The sequence below is a fragment of the Eublepharis macularius genome, chromosome 8, assembly GCF_028583425.1.
Source record: "Eublepharis macularius isolate TG4126 chromosome 8, MPM_Emac_v1.0, whole genome shotgun sequence".
Classification (NCBI taxonomy): domain Eukaryota; kingdom Metazoa; phylum Chordata; class Lepidosauria; order Squamata; family Eublepharidae; genus Eublepharis; species Eublepharis macularius.
Genome location: NC_072797.1, coordinates 51,507,344 through 51,527,384, shown reverse-complemented (window position 1 = coordinate 51,527,384; position 20,041 = coordinate 51,507,344). Strand labels below are relative to the sequence as shown.

General features: G+C 42.0%; 1 protein-coding gene across 1 annotated transcript in view; it reads right to left on the bottom strand.

Annotated features, from left to right (window-relative positions):
- Positions 1-20,041, bottom strand: part of ADGRV1 (adhesion G protein-coupled receptor V1) — a 428,595-nt gene that overhangs the window by 128,630 nt on the left and 279,924 nt on the right. The window contains exon 84 of the mRNA XM_054987564.1: positions 4,629-4,745. Coding sequence (XP_054843539.1) covers positions 4,629-4,745 — 117 coding nt within the window. The remainder of the gene's footprint in view (positions 1-4,628; positions 4,746-20,041) is intronic.

The following is a 20,041-nucleotide window of genomic DNA, read 5'->3' as shown; positions in this document are numbered from 1 at the left end:
TACCTGTACAAAGGTGTGGTTATTTACCTAGATGATGTGTTGATTTATTCTCCTGATAAAGAATCCCATGGGGAATTGTCAGAAAGGTGTTGACCGCTTTAAAAAAGCATAAACTACCAGTAAATTGTCTAAATGTGAGTTCCATAAAGAGGAACTGGACTTTTTGGGATACTTCTTGTTGTAATGGTACAGGGATCTGTCTGCCATATCCTGTCATCCATAGCCTGAAAATCTGTCCCCCATCTTAATCTATTTGTATTATTTATTTGCTTCCTTTATACCTCTCCTTTCTCCATAAGGGGGGCTTAAAGCAGCTTTCCCTTCATTTTATCCTCATAGCAATCCCATGAGGTTGATTAGACTGAGTATGTGTCACTGGCTCAATGAACTATGAACTTCCACAGCGGAGTGGGGATTCAAACCTGGGTCTCACAGATCCTAGTATGAAACTCTAACCCTGACAACACACTGGCTTTTATGGGGCAGCTGCTTTTAAACACTAGCAAGCGTTAAGTCATACAAGTTGCATAGTAACAAGCCACTCCAGTAGTCGCTGCTGATCCTAGCACCAATCAAATTAGGGGTGTGCACCTGAAAAAAATGCGAGCTTCCTGCTTCGAGCTTACCTAAAGCAGGAAAATGACTCGTAACAACCCAAAACTTGAAGTGGCAAGCTGCTTCAGATTTGGGTGTTCAAATCGCTTTGGTATGCTCCGTGAAGATTCGGACGATACTGAAGTGAGGGGCAAAGCTTTGTCCCCGCCCCCCACCCCACATACCTGGCCAGGGAGGAAGCCAGTAAGACTAACTGGGTGGCAGGCTGGAGCTTCCACCTCTGCTGCCGCAGTGACCATCTGGGTGGCAGGGAAGGCTAGAGCCACTGCCTCTGCCCGACAGTGGCTAGCTAGGTGCTGGGGTAGGTTGGAGCTGCCACGTCTGCCTCTGCCTCTGCAGCGGCCAGCTGGGTGGTGGGAAAGGCCAGAGCTGTCACCTCTGCCACCACACGTGCAGCCAGCTGGGCAGCGGGGAAGACTGGAGCTGCCACCTCCACCACCACAGCGGCTGGCTGGGAGGCACTGAAAGCCGTAGCCGCTGCCTCCACTGCAGCTGCAACGGCCAGCAGGAAGGCCCAGGTAAGTGGGGTGGTGGGAACTTCAGCTGACCCATGGGGGAGGATTCCCCCACGGGCCAGCTGAAGCCTAGGAAGGGTCCCAAAGCTTTCCGAAGCAACCCAAATTGCTTTGGGAACCTTTGATTTCCGAATCTTTAGAGATCAGGTCCCAAATCAGAAACCCGAAATGCATACCTCTACCAATAATTCCTCCTTCAAATGCCAAAACAGCCGTGGAAAAGGCCAAGTTGAGAAGTAGATATAGATTACATTAGATATTTGTTTTATCATACCCCCAATAATTGTTAATGGTCCTCCTCCCTGTTCTCTGTGTTGTGTGTGTTTTCACTGAATTCTTTTAATACTATTTTAAATATGATTTTAAATTTAAATGGTTTTAAAATGTTGTTTTAAATTTGTAATGGTCACTGCCTTGTGTCCCCTCCAGTTGAATAGTACGGTTGCCATGACAGCCTCTAGGAGGTGGCTGGTTATCTCCCAGAATTATGAATGATCTCCAGGTTTCAGTGATCAGTTCCCCTGAAGAAAATGACTGCTCCAAAGATCCATAGCATTATACCCAGCTGAGGTCCCCACCCTCTCCAAACCCTGCATTCCTCAGGCTCCTCCCCACAAATCTCTAGGAATTTCTCAGCCCCAATCTGGCAATTCTTGGGTAGAAAGGCAGAATACAAATGTTTTAATATCGATATCAATAAATAGGTAGATAATGATATAGCAATCTTTGTATTAGGTTCTCTGAAGTCTTTAGCCTGCCTTCTCACTTTTATCTTTGCAAAGAAAGGGGCTAGAGATTTACTTGATTTTTAATGAAAGCTAGGAATTCAGAGGACCTGATACATAAATTGTTACACCATTATAACAATATTCAATTGTGGAGTTCTTTTTTTAAGTGCCTCTAATGGTGGGAGGAGGAAATTGATGCTGCTAGGACAGGAGCCATGTGGGCAGGACTAGATAAATCCGAAGTTCCCCATCCACACAGCAGCCATCCAGGCTTTGCTCTGATCTTTCCAAACTTTCATGGCAAAGCAGGTCGGGGAAAGACTAAAGAAAAACCAGAGACACCCTAGGAGGTACACAAATATATGATAATACCATGGGGAAGTAGAAATAATCCCTACTTCCCAAAAGCATCAAACCTGGGGCAAATAACCCTTGTGAAAACAGCCCAAGAGTCACAATTACCTCCTTCATTTGAGATGTTATAGCATCCATCTTGTGTGACTGCTTAGATGTTTCAATCATAAGCCAACTATGAAAACGCCATAGAGAACCTGATACCTCCAGGGGATAGTGCAGTCCAACAAGCAAGAAGAAACATGTACGGAGTGTGGGGTAGGCCTGCAAAACCTCCTACCCTGCCCCAAAACTAGCCTCATAACGTCCATGGAAGAATTGTGTGCCTTGGTAGCAGAGAAAACCTAACATTTCCCCCTTCCTACCTCACATGTGCAGAGGGAAGAATATTTCACTGAAGATATGATCACTCACTCATTCACCCTCCCCCCATTATAAACAGCCATCTTTCCTACGCAAGGGCACAAAGATTAGTATCTCAGACTTAGTTAAACGTCTTGTTTTCGTATGACTTAAAGGTCTCCATGCCAAATCTCTAAAATAAACTGGTATTGTTTGATTGCACTTTAGATATGCTCAGAGGGACACTTCTAGGGGCCTGGGAGAAACTTAGGTAACCATTCAGGTAACACATTCCGCTAGGATTGCCAGCTCTGGGATAGAAAATTCTTGGAGACAGCAAAATATAATACCATAGAGCCCATCCTCCAAAGCAGCCACTTTCTCCAGAGGAACGGAATACTGGAGTCTGGAGATCAGTTGTAATTCTGGGAGATCTCCAGGCCCCACCTGGAGGTTGGCAAATCTATATGATGCCCTTAGAAGTTCACTTGCATTTCTTCAATCTCTTGTATGTTTTTATTTGAGCTTGCATGTTTCCCCATCATACCTAGTCTTCTTGCATCTTTCTAGACCTGATCCTGCCTAGCTTCCTGCCTAATCCCCTTCAGTATTATTTTTATTATTTATTTTATTCAATTTATATTCTGCTCTTCCACAAGCGGGATCACAGTGGATCAAAATTATTGATTAAACTGAAAAAAGTTCTGGATCGCCAGAACTTGTTTCTGGGTCTGCATATGCATGTCCAAGGCATTTTGGTGCATTCTACACACCACACACAGACATTCAAGGGAACCAATATATACTTCAGCCACTGATATACAGCTTCCAAGAAACAACTCCCTCCCCAGAATATGGGGCAGGGCCTGTTTGTTTTCTCTTGAACAGTGTCCCTGAAATCATGGCAAGAAAGTAAAGTAGTGATGTAGCTCAATCCTTTCTGACTGCCCAATAAATTATACTAAAAAAACCTGAGGTATTGTAGTATGACATCAAGCCTGAGGGACATCTTTTTGTACCCATCTCAGTGATGTCCCCGAGTGTAGTGCTTTACTTTACTCCGAATAAATGATTGATAGCTATATACTGCATATCACTGGGAAACAATCTCTCCCACCACCCGAAAGCATAGTATATATACACCATACAGCCATCATGAATTAATGCAGCTGATCTTAGAAGTTCCTGGACATCTTGTTCTGTAGAGAACTTCTCTGTTGCAAAATAAAGCAATAGCAAAAGGACAAGAAAATACACATGCTAATGGATGGAAAAAGAATGGAAACTTTGTTAGGCAGCTCATATAAACCTATTTTTACACGAAAAACCTGTGGCAAGATCAAGGGATTTGAGAGTCTGCATGAGGTTCACTTCCTTAGAATAGTATTAAATACAATTTGTAGGGACAGAAACAAAGCTAGGCATAGAAAGCTGAAGAGTGAAGACCATTAAAAAAAACCTAATCATGGTTGGAAAAGAAGAGGGCTGGCTAAATAGCCAGCTGCTAAGGCTCTAAATTGTGTAGTTGTTTTATTTTGATTTATTGTTTAATGATATATTATGTGAACTAATCAATTTAGCTATGGAAACATAATTATTTTATAGCAATAGTTAATTTCCTCCCTTTTGGATTTTTGCTGTAATTCTATGACTCACTGGAACTGTATAATTATAATGAATGACAGAGTGCAAGACATTTTATTTCCATTCATTATGGATGACCATGCACCAGTTAGCAAAGACTTCACTTTCTTCTTCATGAGCAACGTAGCTAATCTGAAAATAAAATTAATCCACATTATTCAACCAAGATGATGGGAGTGAGGGAGAGCTAAACAATGGTATTCCTTCAAACCTGAATTGTGGCAAGAATACGCATAACTAGGACAACCTAGAATATATACACTTTAGTGGAGAAATAGGCTTTTCCTAGATATAGGTTTCTCCCAGGATAGCACAAAAATAAAAAGGCCACAGAAATGGGATTTAAGCATTCTACATTATATATCCAGGATTAAGGGGTAAAAGCACTATTTGTTAAAGTTGAGTAACAGAAACTAACGCAATTACTAACCTGAATAAGCATCCAGCTGAACTGGCAAAGATAGAGGTAGTGGGTGATTGCCCCCAAAGCTGAGCAGCTTTCTTCGGAGAGTTGCTGACTTACATAAGCTGAGGCTAGAAATGAGACCTAGAAGAAAAAATTATATTGGCATCAATTAACAATGATATTCATTCCAGAGCAATGTCAGGCCTTTTAGAGCTGCCAACTGAAATACAAGGTTATTGGTTTACCTGATGTCATTTTTATATGGTTTGTGGAATATTTATTTTATTCATGTTATTGGTCACATCTTTGCGGATGACCAAGGTATCCAGGAATGGGAGTTTTCCCTCGATTTCTTTCGCCATTGTGAATTGTATGTTCAGGTGGATGTTGTTGAGATGATTCAAAAACCCCATCAATTCTTCCTCCCCATGGCTCCAAATGATAAATGTATCATCCACAAACCGGAACCATACACTAGGTTTGTGGGGTGCTGATTCTAAAGCAAACTTTCAGTTAGGTCACAAGGTCTACAGGAAACCAACTCACACTGATCGGTACTTACACAAAAACTCCAATCACCACCCCCGACAGAAAAGAGGCATAATGAAAACATTAGTGGACCGTGCAAGACGGATATGTGAGCCGCACTTTCTCAATGAGGAAATTAACCATCTAAACCACGCACTTCAGGCAAATGGCTACTCCAGAAATGAAATCCGAAGAGCAATCAAACCCAGGATGAATCAAACAACCAAGGAAAAACAGTCTCCTACAGGAAAAGTGTTTTTGCCATATATCAAAGGAATTACTGATCAGATGGGAAAGCTTATGAAAAAGCATAACCTTCAAGCAGTATTCAGACCCACCCGAAAAATACAACAGATGCTACGATCAGCAAAAGACAGTAGAGACCCCTCACCTCTGCAGGAGTATATCGTATACCCTGCAGCTGTGGACAAGTTTACATCGGGACCACAAAGCGTAGCATCCAGACAAGAATAAAAGAACATGAAAGACACTCCAGACTTGGACAACCTGAAAAATCAGCAGTGGCTGAACATAGCCTAACTCAAACAGGGCACAGTATCTTATTCCAGGACACCAAAATACTGGACAACACTTCCAACTACTTTGTCAGACTGCACAGGGAAGCCATTGAAATTCACAAGCATAAGCAAAACTTCAACAGGAAAGAAGAAACCTTAAGAATGAACAGAGCATGGTTTCCAGTTCTGAAAAACACCAGGCTAACAAAACATTCTATCCCCGACAATAGCCCTGCAGAGAAGATTAGCACATCAAGTACCAATCCATATGCAAAAGAACCTCCTCAGGATACAGTGAAGCCTCCCGCCATTAGCATTCCACACCCTGGGAAACTCTCACAGGATGACTCAGCTCAACCCCACCCCTCCTGAGTAGATACAAATGACCCACATCTTTTCCACACTGTGACACTGAGAGATCTCTGTCTTTTGGTGCTACACCTCTGAAGATGCCAGCCACAGCTGCTGGCGAAACGTCAGGAACTACAATGCCAAGACCACGGCAATACAGCCCGGAAAACCCACAACAACCATCGTTCTCCGGCCATGAAAGCTTTCGACAATACATTCACCAAATGGCCCAAAGGCCAGACATAGCCCACAATGGCTTGTCTTGCATCTCTTTGGTTCCTAATGCCTACACTCAAAACTATAGGTAGTCTACTAATTTTTAAATGCTATTAGCAATGGCAGTGCTACTAGGATTGTTTTAAAATGAGCTACAGATGCTGAACTACTGTCAGCTAATAGGCTCTACAGATTAAGTCTAAGTTCACATAGGCATGTTTCTCACTTAGCTCAAACACCGCTGGGGTTGGGTGACTCTTATATCACCTCATTTTACCTCCAACAATTATTTTCAATTGAGGCATTTGCATCCATCCATCTGTGAGGCCGTTTTCACACTGCTTACCGGCCACAGAACATCGCGTCAAGCTCCTGGAATGACAGCATCTTCCTGGTGCGATTTCGCACGAGAATGGCTGTTGTTCTGGAAGCTTGGTGTGATGTTCCGTGGCCAGTAAGCAGTGTGAAAATGGCCTGAGGCACTTGCAGTGCCATCCTAAGCAGAGTTATTCCTTTCTAAGCCTATTGATTTCAAGGGACTGAGAGCCAAGCTACAAGTGACGCCTGACACAGGTTGGACACTTGTCAGCTTCCCTCAAGTTTTGATGGGAAATGTAGGCGTTCTGGTCTTGCAGCTGTAATGGAGAGCCAAGCTGTAAAACCAGAATGCCTACATTTCCCATCAAAACTTGAGGGAAGCTGACAAGTGTCCAAGCTGTGTAAGGCGTTACTTGTAGTTAGGCTCTGTAACTACTCTGCTTAGGACAGCACTTGTTGTGAGTAATGGACAATCACATGCGAGCCAGCTGTTTCCTCTTGTTCATAATAGTATTATTTTGAATTGCATTTAAGCACATACTTTTTCTCAAAAGCTAATGAAACATTTTATGTATATGTGCATGTCTTGTCTGACAAAATACCATGGGGCAGAGTTCGTTTTTTAAAAAACACAGATTTTCTTTTGTACCTATATAAACCTAGAAAGATGCATGATTGCAGTTTTATACCTCTTTCGTAGCTTTCAAAGAACTCTACCATTTGATAATGAAGCACAACTAACAGCATGGAAGGCAGATGCTAGTACAAACATGCATTGCAGGAAGCAATATGTTACTCAACAAAATAAATTTTAAAAATAATAATTTAGCATCTTCTATCCTTTGTGGGAGGGGCAAAGAGAAACATCTGAAATACAGCAACTACAGCATCTATTGGCACATAGCTAAAATAATATTTTGATACATAAGGTAAATATGTGTTCAGGACAGTTCTATCAACTTTAGGAAACACAATCATGTCTGCCATATAAAAAGACAGCAGCACGCAATACTTCCCAGCCAAGGCATTTAGCTGCTATTTGAAACAAATCCATCAAGTTCCAAGCACAGTCTTCCCACTGCGTCATTCATTTATATAAGACACTCTGCATTCTCAAGCATTACACATTCAAAGTGGCATCCAAGTAAAAACTGAGAACAATATGCAATAACCAAAAAGCAATTTAACCAACCAGAAAGCCAAAAATATCACCATCCAATACAGTCAGCACAACAATAAAACCTCATAATCATAAAACAACCAGCCTAAAAATAACTAGCACATAAAGCAGAGAAGAATATAACCAAGTCTCTGAAGACAGAGAGAAAAAAAACTAATACAACCTTTAAAGAAAAGAAAATCTCTTAAAACAAAACTTAATAGAAAATATAGGGGAAAAAAGAATGTATTTACCTGGCACCTCAAGCTTGGTGGCAGGTGAGTTTTGTTGGGAAAGAAGTTTGATAACCAATGTGAAGGTCCATTTCCATGTGCTTATCCATATAACTTCTAAAGGAACACTAAGATCAGGACTAGACATGGGCACGAACCAAAAAAATTTAGCAAAGCAGTGGTTCGCAGTTCGGTGCCAACAATGATCCCAAGATCGCAAACCGCAATGAAGATTTTCTGTTGCCGAACCGGTTCACGGTTTGTGGGGTGCGGAACAGCCCCCATGGCACTTAAGAGAGCCCATATTCCTGAGGAGCCTTTTGCAGGCTCTCCTACAGCCATCACCCAAGTTTGGACAAGATTGCAAAAGGGATCTTGTAGTTATACCCTCTCCAATCCAAGGCCCCCAGGAAACTCCCACAAAAATCCAAGCTCAATTATACTCCCAAAGGCTAGCAACTGGCAAGCAAGAGCTCTGTTCCACTCCACTGCTCGCTGAAAGTGAAACCCAGCCTGGGAGCCCACGGCTATTTATAAGCACAGGTCTGTGTTTGGCTGTCAGAGCTGCCTATCAGGGTTTGCAAGGATGAGATTGGAGTGCCCATGGCTACAGAACACCCCCCTCCCCCTCCCTCCCTTGGGTGTCTTTTCCCAACTTGTAACCGCTTTGCAGCTCCATGGTTGGAAGGAAGACCTGCCGATCAAGGTAAGCTGGGCTTCCATTCGGGTTTCCAGGGCAACAGAAGGAGCGCAGACAGAGTTCAGGCATTCCCCCAGCTCCGTCGCCAGCGGAATTGATTGCTGGCACCTGACTGGCTTCACGAAGTACGGCCGAACGCACCGAACCAGGCCTCTTCTGAACTCTGGTTCGTTGGTCGTGGACAATCATGAACCGCTGGATCGCGATTGCACGATCGCCAATTTTGTGGATTTTTGAAGTTCATTATGCGGTTCATGCCCATCTCTAATCAGGACTTCTGAAGCAGATTTAATTGACAGGTAGGTTTATGGGCAGGAAGGCCATCTTATGAGTAACAACATTATGCCACATAAAGAGCAGTAACTACAGTCTACTATCAATGGAAGCAATTATTGCTTAAAATGGCCAATTGTACTGTACTGCATGGTTAGTAAGGAATACAGTGAAACAACCTGCCAAAAATACAAACAGCAAGCTGTGAGAACTACCTGATGGCTGTATGTGTGCAGTACTTTTGCAGCACACACTTTCCTGGGTAAGGGGTGGGTGCCCTGTCTGTCATAAGGATGCCTTTCCTGTAGGCACTGGAAAGGGGCACTCAGGCCTCTGTTGAGTTGTGCTGCTGCCAGGTCTTTCCTTCCTGTTTCTAGATCTCCATGGAGGTGAGTGGCATCAGAGAACAATGGCTCGACTGGTGAACAGTGATTGGCTGTGCCTGTGTGCCACTCACAATGGTTGCCGTTGTCTGATTGGTGAGTGTTGCTGGCGTTGATATGAACTCCAGCATGCTTGGTATGCCGTTTGTGCCTTATGGAGGGGTGTGTGTTATTTCTCCCTGCAGAATGTCCATAGGGAATGGACCAGCAGCACCACTTTTGCATCAGCAGCTACCCACCACCACTACAGCAGCCCTCAGGATATGCTGTCCAGCATCTATTTCTCTGTCTGTCACGGTTTATCAGATGCCTCAGCAGCACACAGTGCCTGGATCCAATGGCTATTTTGCTATGCTTAGTTGCCACATTAGCACACTATTTTGGTATAAAGGAATGGCAATTCCCTTCACATCAGCACTGAAGCATTCAATCCTATATACATCTGCATCAGGGTCATATGATTGGTTATCAATGTGTATAATAATAAACAAGTATTTAAATGATCAAACATGCTAAAATATTTCTGCAAATTAATATTATACATTTGTAGCAGGGTCATGCAGAAATCTTGATTCTGTTAGGCAGGTTTAAAAGGTGGTGCTAGTGGTCTGCTATTCTGCTCCGTGAGAGTTCTGTTTTTCCCTCTATGACTTTTAACATCTAATTAAACTACAAGTGGAGTTCATTAGGGGATATAGACTATAGTGTCTTCCGTATACTGACGACATTCAATTATATATTTTCTTCTCAACTCCTACAAGGACAGTGGAATTCCTGAATTCTTAAATGGAATATGTATCAGTCTCGATGATGGCCAACAAACTGAAATGCAGTCCAAATAAAACAGTAAGTTTGTTTATGAGATATATATATTCTTGCCTCTGGGAAAGATAACAGAGAGAGAGTACTAAATGGTGCTCCTGGGGGATAAGAGGGGGGACTGCAGCAGGAAGGGCCAATCAGTGGAAATTGCTACATTAGTCTACCAAGATTTAGAGCCTTCCTGGTGGTGGTTCTCCAGTTATGCAACTCCCTGCAGCTGACAAAAGCTTTTAACCGAGTGAAGTTTTAAACTGAAATATTTACCTTTTACCTATTATTTACCTTTATATCACATATGGTAAGTCATTGATGGCTTATATCAATTTATCATTATACCAGCCTTATATCATTATACCATTGGTCCATCCAGCACAGTGTTGTCTGCTTTCACTGGAGCAGTCCTCGGCAGCAGCACTGCTACTTAAGATTAGAGGTGGGCACGAATCCAATTAAGACCCAAAAAAATGCATGAACCAGGCCACTTCATGGTTCACGAACCACGGATTGTGGAAGCTCCTTTCTACGAACTTCCACGAACTGGTTACTGGATTGGGTTCGTTTGGGTTATATTGGGAAAGGGACAGTTTAAATGGCCATTTCCCCGAGGAAATGGCCATGTAAACTTTTCCTGCAGCTTGCAAGCAGCAGGTCCCTTTAAACTATCAGCTGGCAGGCAGCAGGGGGGGATCCCCCCATTTCCACCTGCCAGCTGATAGTTTAAAGGGACCTGCCGCTTCCAAGCAGCAGACCCCTTTAAACGGCCCACAAACCCCACCCCCAGCCCCCCACTTACCTTGAGGACTCCTGTGGCCTGTGCCATCCTCCCCCTCCTCCTGCGAGGGGTGGCAAGGCTGTTTTTGGCCTCCTCTGCCCCTGCACAGGCCCACAGAGGGATGGAGGAGGCCGAAAATGGCCTTTCTGCCCCTCAAATGGATGCCGCACAGCCATTTGAGAGGTGGAAAGGCCGTTTTTGGCCTCCTCCTTTCCTCTGTGGGCCTGCACAGGGGCAGAGGGGGCCGAAAACAGCCTTTCTGCCCCTTGCTGGAGGAGAGGGAGGACGCCGCGCCGCAGGGGAAGATAAGTGTGGGACTGGGGCTGGGGGAGTTGGGGTGGTGGGGGCTAGGGTTTGGGCAGTTTAAAGGGCCCTGCCACTGGCAGGTCCCTTTAAACTATCAGCTGGCAGGCGGTGAGGGGGGATCCCCCCACCGCCTGCCAGCTGATAGTTTAAAGGGACCTGCTGCTTGCAAGGCAGGAAAGGGGCCTTTAAACTGTTAAATGCCCCTTTCCCTGCCACTGCTAAGCAGCTGGAAAGGAGTATTTAAACCCCACAAACCATGAACTGGTTCATAACTGGCCCCAGTTCCGTGCCAGTTCGTGGTTTTTGGTTTGTCAAAATCCACGAACCTCATGGTTTGTGTTTTTTTTGGTTCATGCCCATGTCTACTTAAGATCCCCTCAACTAGATAGGTCAGCATTTGCTTGTTTTGTTTTTCCTGCATTTTATTGCAAATATCAGAAACAGCTTTTCTATGGAACGGTACAGAAACACAATAAATAAACGAGTTGTTCAGAAGCCAACGCTGGTCAGCACATGATAAAATATACAGATCTTTCTTCAGTTTCCTCCCACTGTGATTATTTAGAGTTAAAACAAATTCTTACTAGGCAGAGGACAATATCAGCATGTGTCTACTGTGAATAATGTTGATTTTGGATCATTTCTCCTCAGGATCACATTGTTTTCAAGTGAGCTTTGTGAACTTGTGTTCAAGAAAAAGCCTATTTTAATGCTTCTGTTTCAGTTAACCACACATTTAGCTGCAAGGTCATTAATGGGTTTTATTAACTCTAATAATAGCAAATATAATCTTTCAAAACAGTTGGTATTAATCTTTTGCTATTTCTTGAAGAAAGGCTTTAAACAAATCACTGAGATCATTTAAGAAGCCTGATGAAGCCTCTTTTGTTGCAGCACAGCACGACCTCTGGTCCGCACTATTTAAGTGCACGAAACAACGAAAAGCAAGGAAAGAACAAAAGGCAGATCTAATTTATTTTCTTTGTTGATTTCATGTAAGACTGGGTTCCACCTGCTGTGCATGGGTACTCTATGAGGGGTTTTTAAGTGTCTCTCTTGCAGTGGCAGCTTCCTCGCCCAGCCACCATCCAAGGTCAGGGAGCCTGCTGGAGGTGCACTTTGTGAAGCATGATCCCACCACAGAGAAATGTTGTTCCTCTCCTGTGGGTGAGCAGAAGTACTTTCACCTTCACTCTGGAGAGTTTGGATCCCACCTCTCATATATATTAGGCATCTATGAAGCAAGCATGTTTGCTACATGGACAGTGGCATTTGCAGTGCTAAATTCAGTAGCACAATTGACAACAGTCAGGGTGCCATGGGCTCATCACAATGGTGACATGTTCTTTAGCACTTACAGACATGTGTCTATACTTTCACTGCAAATGCCATATGGAAAAGTACACTTGCTGTGTAAAGTGTGAAAAGGCTTTTAATGAGGATGCAAAAATAGCTGGGGCTGTGGTTGTGGATTTCTGGAACTATGAGGAGAAAGAGAAGGCTGAATATTTCCTTTTGTCAGGAGCTCCAAAGCCTTCAAAATACTGTTTCTCCTAAACAATGGTAAAATGCTGAAAGAGGAGGGGTATTTTGAAAGCTTTGGGGGCTTGTAATATGGATAGACCCTTTTATTCTTGAGGATTAAAAAGGAAGTTAAAACTGTTTTATTAAGGTAACAGAACTATTTATAATAACATTCATATTTCCAATGGCTCAAGACACTACCCACTGACAATCTCTATGACTCATACCTTTACTTGCTCCACAAGGAGCCAATGAAGAGTTTGTTTTTATTCCTCTACAAAAATCTAAGCCAAAAGTACATACAGAATCAGATACATGGCACAGGGATAGGTGGCAGAATGTTTCTCCTTGAGAATTTTGAATGCATGAAAAAAACTGTTGATAAACATGGAAAATAAATAGATACAAGAAAAGTGTTACATTACAAAAATTGATGTAACAATATAGATAACTTGTCTTTGGGAGGAGAATGGAAAGCCAGGGAATAATTTTCAACCCATCTAAAAATCTGCAACAATATGAAATTCAATAGTCAACAGAATTGTATGCACCTTAGAAAACAACTAGATTTCCAGGGTGTGAGCTTTTGAGAACTGAAGTTTCTTACCCATCTGTAACCTGAATTGTACGGCAACAGATGCAATCATCAAGCCTGAAGTCAATGTGACTTTGACAAAGAAAGTGATTAAATCAAAATGCTTCCCAAGTACAAAGTGCTTCTGGTCACAGAAAGGTACCTGAAAGGAAGCTGTGCTGAAATAAAGGAATCTTCCTTCCAAGTAAGCACCCCTGTAAACAGGAAGTATTTGCATGCCTTTACACAGATCAGCTACAGAATCTCAGCCAGTCTGCTCTACTTTAGTGGACTTTCTGAAACACTAAATATATGTTTAGGATAGGGCAATAATGACAACTGTGCCAAGGCTTCAGTAATGTAGGCGCACAGGTCAGTTGCAGCACAAACTTGGAATCTGATCTCTGCCACTATTTGGCTTTTATTAATGAGAAACCATAATCAGCTCCAGTAAAACTATGGACTGTTTTCTCTGACAGTGTCTCCTTTGCATTCCAGAATATAGATTTCCTGTAAAGTAAAACAAAATAAGCTAGTGAAGCTATGAATTAGATAACAGTTGACGTTTCCTACCTACTTATGAAAGCAGTTGTTTACACAGTGCATTTGCAGGGTGTGTCTCACCCTGTTCTCCTTTGGCAATGAGTATGTTTTTACAATCAGGTGTGAGGAGAGTTAAGGGCATTGTTTACTTACTCATACATTCCATCAACTTTGCTGTAAACAACAATTAAGACAGATAACCTGAAGCAAAGCCAAGACTAGAAATCTGCTTTTCTCATTAAAAAATGCTGACAAACATTAACCCCTTTGTCAAGCATTTCTATGTGTACCTTGTGTAAGCTCTCTACCTTTTCACTTAAATGTGCTTGATTCAAAGTACTTTATTTCAAATAAAAAGTTGTGAATTCTTACTTTAAAAAAGGCCGCTGCAGTTAACCCTGTATTCTTATGATGGTTTGCAAAAAAAATCACAGAGGCTTGCACGAATTATAACTCACCAAATCAAATACAACCATCTAGATATGGAGACCTATCAATTTGGTTTTTACCTAGTACTGCATAAGCATTCGGTAGGACACCACCCATTGGTAGTTAACATTTCATTTGGTGAGCCACAATCTGCTGACATAGAGAAACTTTCTCATCCCCCTCAAAGGTACCATGTGATCTTGGAACTGGGTTAAGTGATGAACCATGCAATCCTAAACAGTTATACCCTTCTAAATCCACAGAAATAAATGGGCTTAAAAGGGTGTAACTCTGCTTAAGATTGTACTCTGGGGCCTCTTATGCCTGGCCAAGTAGGGGCAGGGGCTCCCCTTACCCATTGACCTGAGCGCTGGTGAATCTGATTTCTATCACCCACCAATTTATTCATCCTACCTCATCAAAAAGATCTAGAGAGCTTACACAAGTCAAAAATGTATTGTAAAGGCAACAATGTTAAAAACTACATATACTGTACATGTGTAGAAGGGAACAGAAACATGTCTTCTGGCCCACTCCCAATGCCTGCATCTTCACATGACCAGGAAAGTTGCAATGTTTTCAATAATGTAGAGTAGACATGGCTTTTAATACCTGCAAAGGGCTATAATTAGGGTTGCCAGGTCCCTATAGGCTCCTTTTATTATTTGGGAGCAAATGTACACTATGTTAAACATTATTATGTATTACTATGAAATTGTTTGCATTGATAGATAAGCTGAAAAAATGTACTGGTATATACAGATGTGGTTATCCCTACAATAAATGTACTGGGAAGCAATTTTCCCTAAACATTTCCTATTGACTCTTGTTTGGACTTGCAATGTGTTCTATCTGGAGGCATAAAGGAAATGTAAGGTGGTGTAGTGGTTAAAATGTTGGGCTAGTATCTTGGAGACAGAACTTTGAATCCCCTACTGCAATGGATGCTTGCTGGATGATCTTGGACCAATCACACACTCTCAGCCACACACTCTCACCCTGACCTGCCTCAGAGGGTTGTTGTGAGGATAAAATGAAGGAGCAGAAAACGATGTGAGCCACTTTCAGTCCCCAATGGAGAGAAAGGTAGGATATAAATGAAGTGAATAAATAAATAAATGAGATTTTTAAAATGCACAGATGGCAATCATAGATAGGCATGTGGTTAACATAATCATTTGTGAATAAAGCCTTGGAATAGCGCACCTTCACCAGACAACTGAACCAATCAATTTTGTAGTTGCACTGTAGTGTGATGAAGTTTCATTTCTTTTCTTGTGCAGGGTGGATTTGATTTAAATCTAATCGATTTAAATCACGATTTAAATCACTAGTCAGTAAGATTCAATTTAAATCATGGTTTGCGCAGATCTATTCTACTCTCAACCATCTTCTATTCATTGAATGTTTTGAAACTTAGCACTTAAGAGGTAAGGGTGGTTCTGTGTACAAAAATTTGCAAAAGAACAATGGGATTAAGGTCTTTTTCTCATCTCTGTATGTTTATAACCTTTTTGCTGTGAAGAAGAGACGTGTGATCTCTGCAGACACAAATTCACAGTTTTGAGAAATATAAAACCAAGCCTCTGTGATAATATCTTCTAGACAGAAAAACTGCCCAATAATCTTACAGAAACCTCTGGAAGGGCATGACATTGTGAATGGATTAATGGAATTCATTTACCAAAACATTTAAACATTGCATGAATATACAGCCTCATGCTACATAATTAAAAACTAATCATTCATAATGATTAACCTTTGGACTATAATGTATCTTTAATAGAAAACTATCTTTAGATAGATTTTTCCTCCAAAAACATTTTATTTTTTAAAAAATCTGATTTAAATTTTTTAAAATCCAATTTTTGGGTTGGGGTCAGGTGATTAAATTACATCAGTGTGTATGTGTGTAAAATTATTACTCCTATCAGCCTATGTGAAAATGTGCATGCACAATCTGCTTCAAAGCCAAATAGACTGACAGCCATTAATTTTGATATGAACCAAACAGACTTAAGAGGGACATCAGATATTAAAAACTTTTTAAAAGTACACAGTGTTTACATGACTGGCTGTTGTTCTTCATTCTTTGTTTAAACAAAGAATGTCCACATCGTTTTTGTGGACGATGTGACAGGGGCAGGTGGGGGATTAATTTGACCATATATATGCATAGAAAGTAACTCACTGAACAGGCTCAAACTGTTTGTGAACAACCAAAACTACCTGCTGAACTATCAACTTCCTTCTTGCAACGGGTGAGCAGTATAACTGCTAAACTAGCGGGTGCTCAAGCATATCTAGAAAGAGTTTGTCTTTTGTCTTTCTCAATCATCCTGATGTATTGTGCAGTTTGAAACTAAATGCTTTATTTAAAATGTCCTGCTGAGTTCAATTGGACTGGTGTGTAATTGTTGCAGTCTTTATTTAGCTATTAGACTGGACATCTCATAAGGCAGGAATGGGAACTATAATGCAGTATGCGTTTTTATGGTGGTTGGTGGTGGTGATGATGATAAAGGTGCCAGTAAAAGAATGGTTGAGCTATCCTAATGCCATGGAGAAATTGGGCAGGCTACTCAGATACTTAGGCAGCTTCTTGTGAGCTACTCAGATACTTGGGCAACATTTGGATCCAGTAGCACCTTAAAGACCTACTAGATTTCCAAGGTATGAACTTTTGAAAATGTCAAAACTCCCTTAAGGGAACTTTAAGGTGCTACTGGACCCAATTTTTGCTCTTCTATTACAGACCAACATTACCTACCTGAAACTAGGTATTCCATTCCCTCGGCAGGGATAGGGGATCCTTCACTCCCAGTCTCTGCCCCCGCCACCTCTCACCAGACTGGTGGGAGGAAAGGCATAGGAGCAGGTCAACAACCCACCAGAACTTGTTCCTGCACACTCTGGAATGCTTCTGTGTTGCACTGGAAATGACATCATTACTGGCCCGATGCATTACTGGTCACACCAGAGGCTGATTGGATAAACGGGAGGGGTAAGTACCCCCATCGCACCACCCCTTCATAATCTCCTGTCTTCTGGTTTGCGGCCCAGGGGACCTGGCAGCCCTACCTGAAACTATCAGATACTTGGGAAAGGCAGGCAAGATGAAGGGCTTAGGGAAGGAGAGAGCAAAGAAGAATAGACTTTCGAGGGCAGAAGCCAGGGGCAAGAGAAGGCAGTAAAGTCCAGAGAAAGAAGCATGGAAATTAAGGAACTGAATGGTGGAGTAGGAGAAATGATTCCAAGGCCAACGGGCCAGAGGCAAGAGTCTAGGAAGAAAAGGAATCTCTGAAGAGAAGAGAATTATATGGTTCGAGTTACAGAGGTAAAGAATCATTAACTGGTCTGAAATAGACATGGGCACAAACAGAAAAAAAAATAACATGGTGTTCATTGTTCATTGCCATCCATGAACAATGAACACTGACGAACATGACCTGTTCATGAACATGTTCATTGTTCATGGGGGCCAGTAGGCTCTCCTCCAGCCATCAAGATCCCTACCACACCACTCTCAGAAACCCTACCTGAGCAGACAGCAGGAAATGTACCAATAATAAATAATAGCTTGGCCCAGAGCCTAGCAGCAGCCCTGGAACTTGAGGAGGTAGATCCCTATCCCACCACACACAAAGAAAATTCAAGCTCCAATGCACTTTCCCTGTCCCTCTCTCAAAATGCCAACAGCAACTGTCTCTCCCTTGCTGCCTGCAAAACCAGAGCTGGGAGCTCCCCTCCCCCCTGCTCTTTGCTTCCTTGTAACAAATTTGGAGCTCCACACTTGAAAGGAAGACCTGCCTATCAAGCTAAATTGGGCTTCGATTGGGATTTCCAGAGCAGCAGCAGGCGTTCAGACAGAGTTCAGGCAGTCCCTGCCTCTGGTTGCCAAGGGAATTGATTGCAGGTGCCAGATTGTCTGGCTTGACGAACAGCAATGAACAAGGCTTGCAATGACCACCTGTTTGTTTAGAATGGGGCCTCAGGAACAGCTTGTTCACAAACAGCTGATTGGGCTGTTCGTGGCTTTTTTTTAGTTCGTATTGCTGTTCATGCCCATCTCTAGTCTGAAATAACATTTGGCCATATTTGTACTTAATATTGTTAAGTACTGATATGCTGCTGCAGTACCCAAAGAAGTCCCATTTTACTTAAGACTTCAGCCAGAGCCGCACAATACCAATTGCTCAGCAGAAGCTGCTGAGGTCTAACTGGAACAAAAAGCGTAGGGCGAGCCCAGCGAAGCAAATCAGGGGAGGGAGCATACGGCGTGATTAGATCTTTACAGTGCTGTAAGTAACTCCAATTACATGAAACTGTTAGGGGAGATTTTTAAATAGTACTCTGCTTCCAATTTATAAGTCCCCTACTACCACTAACCCATATATATATTTCAAGACACCAAACAGTGGTTACAGAGGAAAAATGGGCTTATTTCTTACATGGAATAATCCCACACACTGCCTCCATTAGGGGGATACATGTAAAGACCAGTAGCATTGGAGGGCCTTATATACTCTTCAGTTGTGATTATTTACAGAATAATTGCTATTTATTTACAGAATAAAAGATCAGAGGTTAGGATGCAACCCTGTCAAAATGACACATATACCTTGTCAAAATGACGTACAATGACACGTTTTCCCAGAGAACATGACGTCTGACAAGTTTGAATGATAAATGAATTATACAAACATTTGAGAAGCTGGAGCCATGTATCTGATATTTTCCTTGGGAAGGAATTCAATCAAGGTTAAATCGTACTTTATTTAATTAGAATAACCAAAACAACAAATGTTTACACATTGCTCCAGTGACCTGTCTCCATCAGAGGAGACACATATAACAAGCAGGATATCTCAGAAGAAGGAATGTGACACTTAAGAAGAAGGCTTTATTACTTGTTTACAGATTTCTGTGTGCCAGTAGCTAGAATGTATACTCAAAATAAGATTTTATAAAATGGGGCCTAAAAATTCCCTAACAGAAACAAGGTCCACTCCTAATGGCAACACTTCTGTTTGGGTTAGAGGCACTGTATTTGACTTTTTAAAGATGTGAATGCCTATGTACATTATCTGAATACTGTGTAGGCATTAGTGTGCACGATTGGAAGAAATAGGTTAAGCCTACAGGTCTGCTTTCAAAAGCAGGAATCCCAATACTTTTAACATTCTCTTTGTTCAAAAGCATTTTTGCTGTTTTTCAGTTACTCAAAAGACAAATAACAGCCCGTCTTTAAAATCAGTGAATGCAAATTTAATGTTATGTCCCAGAACAACAGCTTGCTGAAGGCCTGTTTTAGATTCCACGCTGTGGGTACATTGTGTGATAATCACAGATGTGCATGTTTCATAGGGTGTGTGCATGTGTTTGTGTATAATTTGTAATATGTCTCGAGTCTCAGTGAGAAAGGTGGATTATTAATAAATATAAACATACATACAAACACACACACACGAATGCTCACACACAAATGTCAAATAGATATGGGCCGTTTCCACACGACTTACCGGCCTCTGGAACATTGCGCAAAACACATGAAACATAACATCTTCTCTCAGCAAAACTCCCGGAAGATAGCATTTTCCTGGCGCGATTTCGTGTGAGAAGACACTATCTTCCGCGTGTTTTGCACAATGTTCCAGAGGCTGGTAAGTTGTGTGGAAATGGCCCTTTACACAGAAGGGTTGTTATATCAACGAGAAACCAGAAGGCCACCAGAGACAAGTGTGTCACTTACTATGCAAAGCACAGATGAAAACAAAATGCAGTTTGC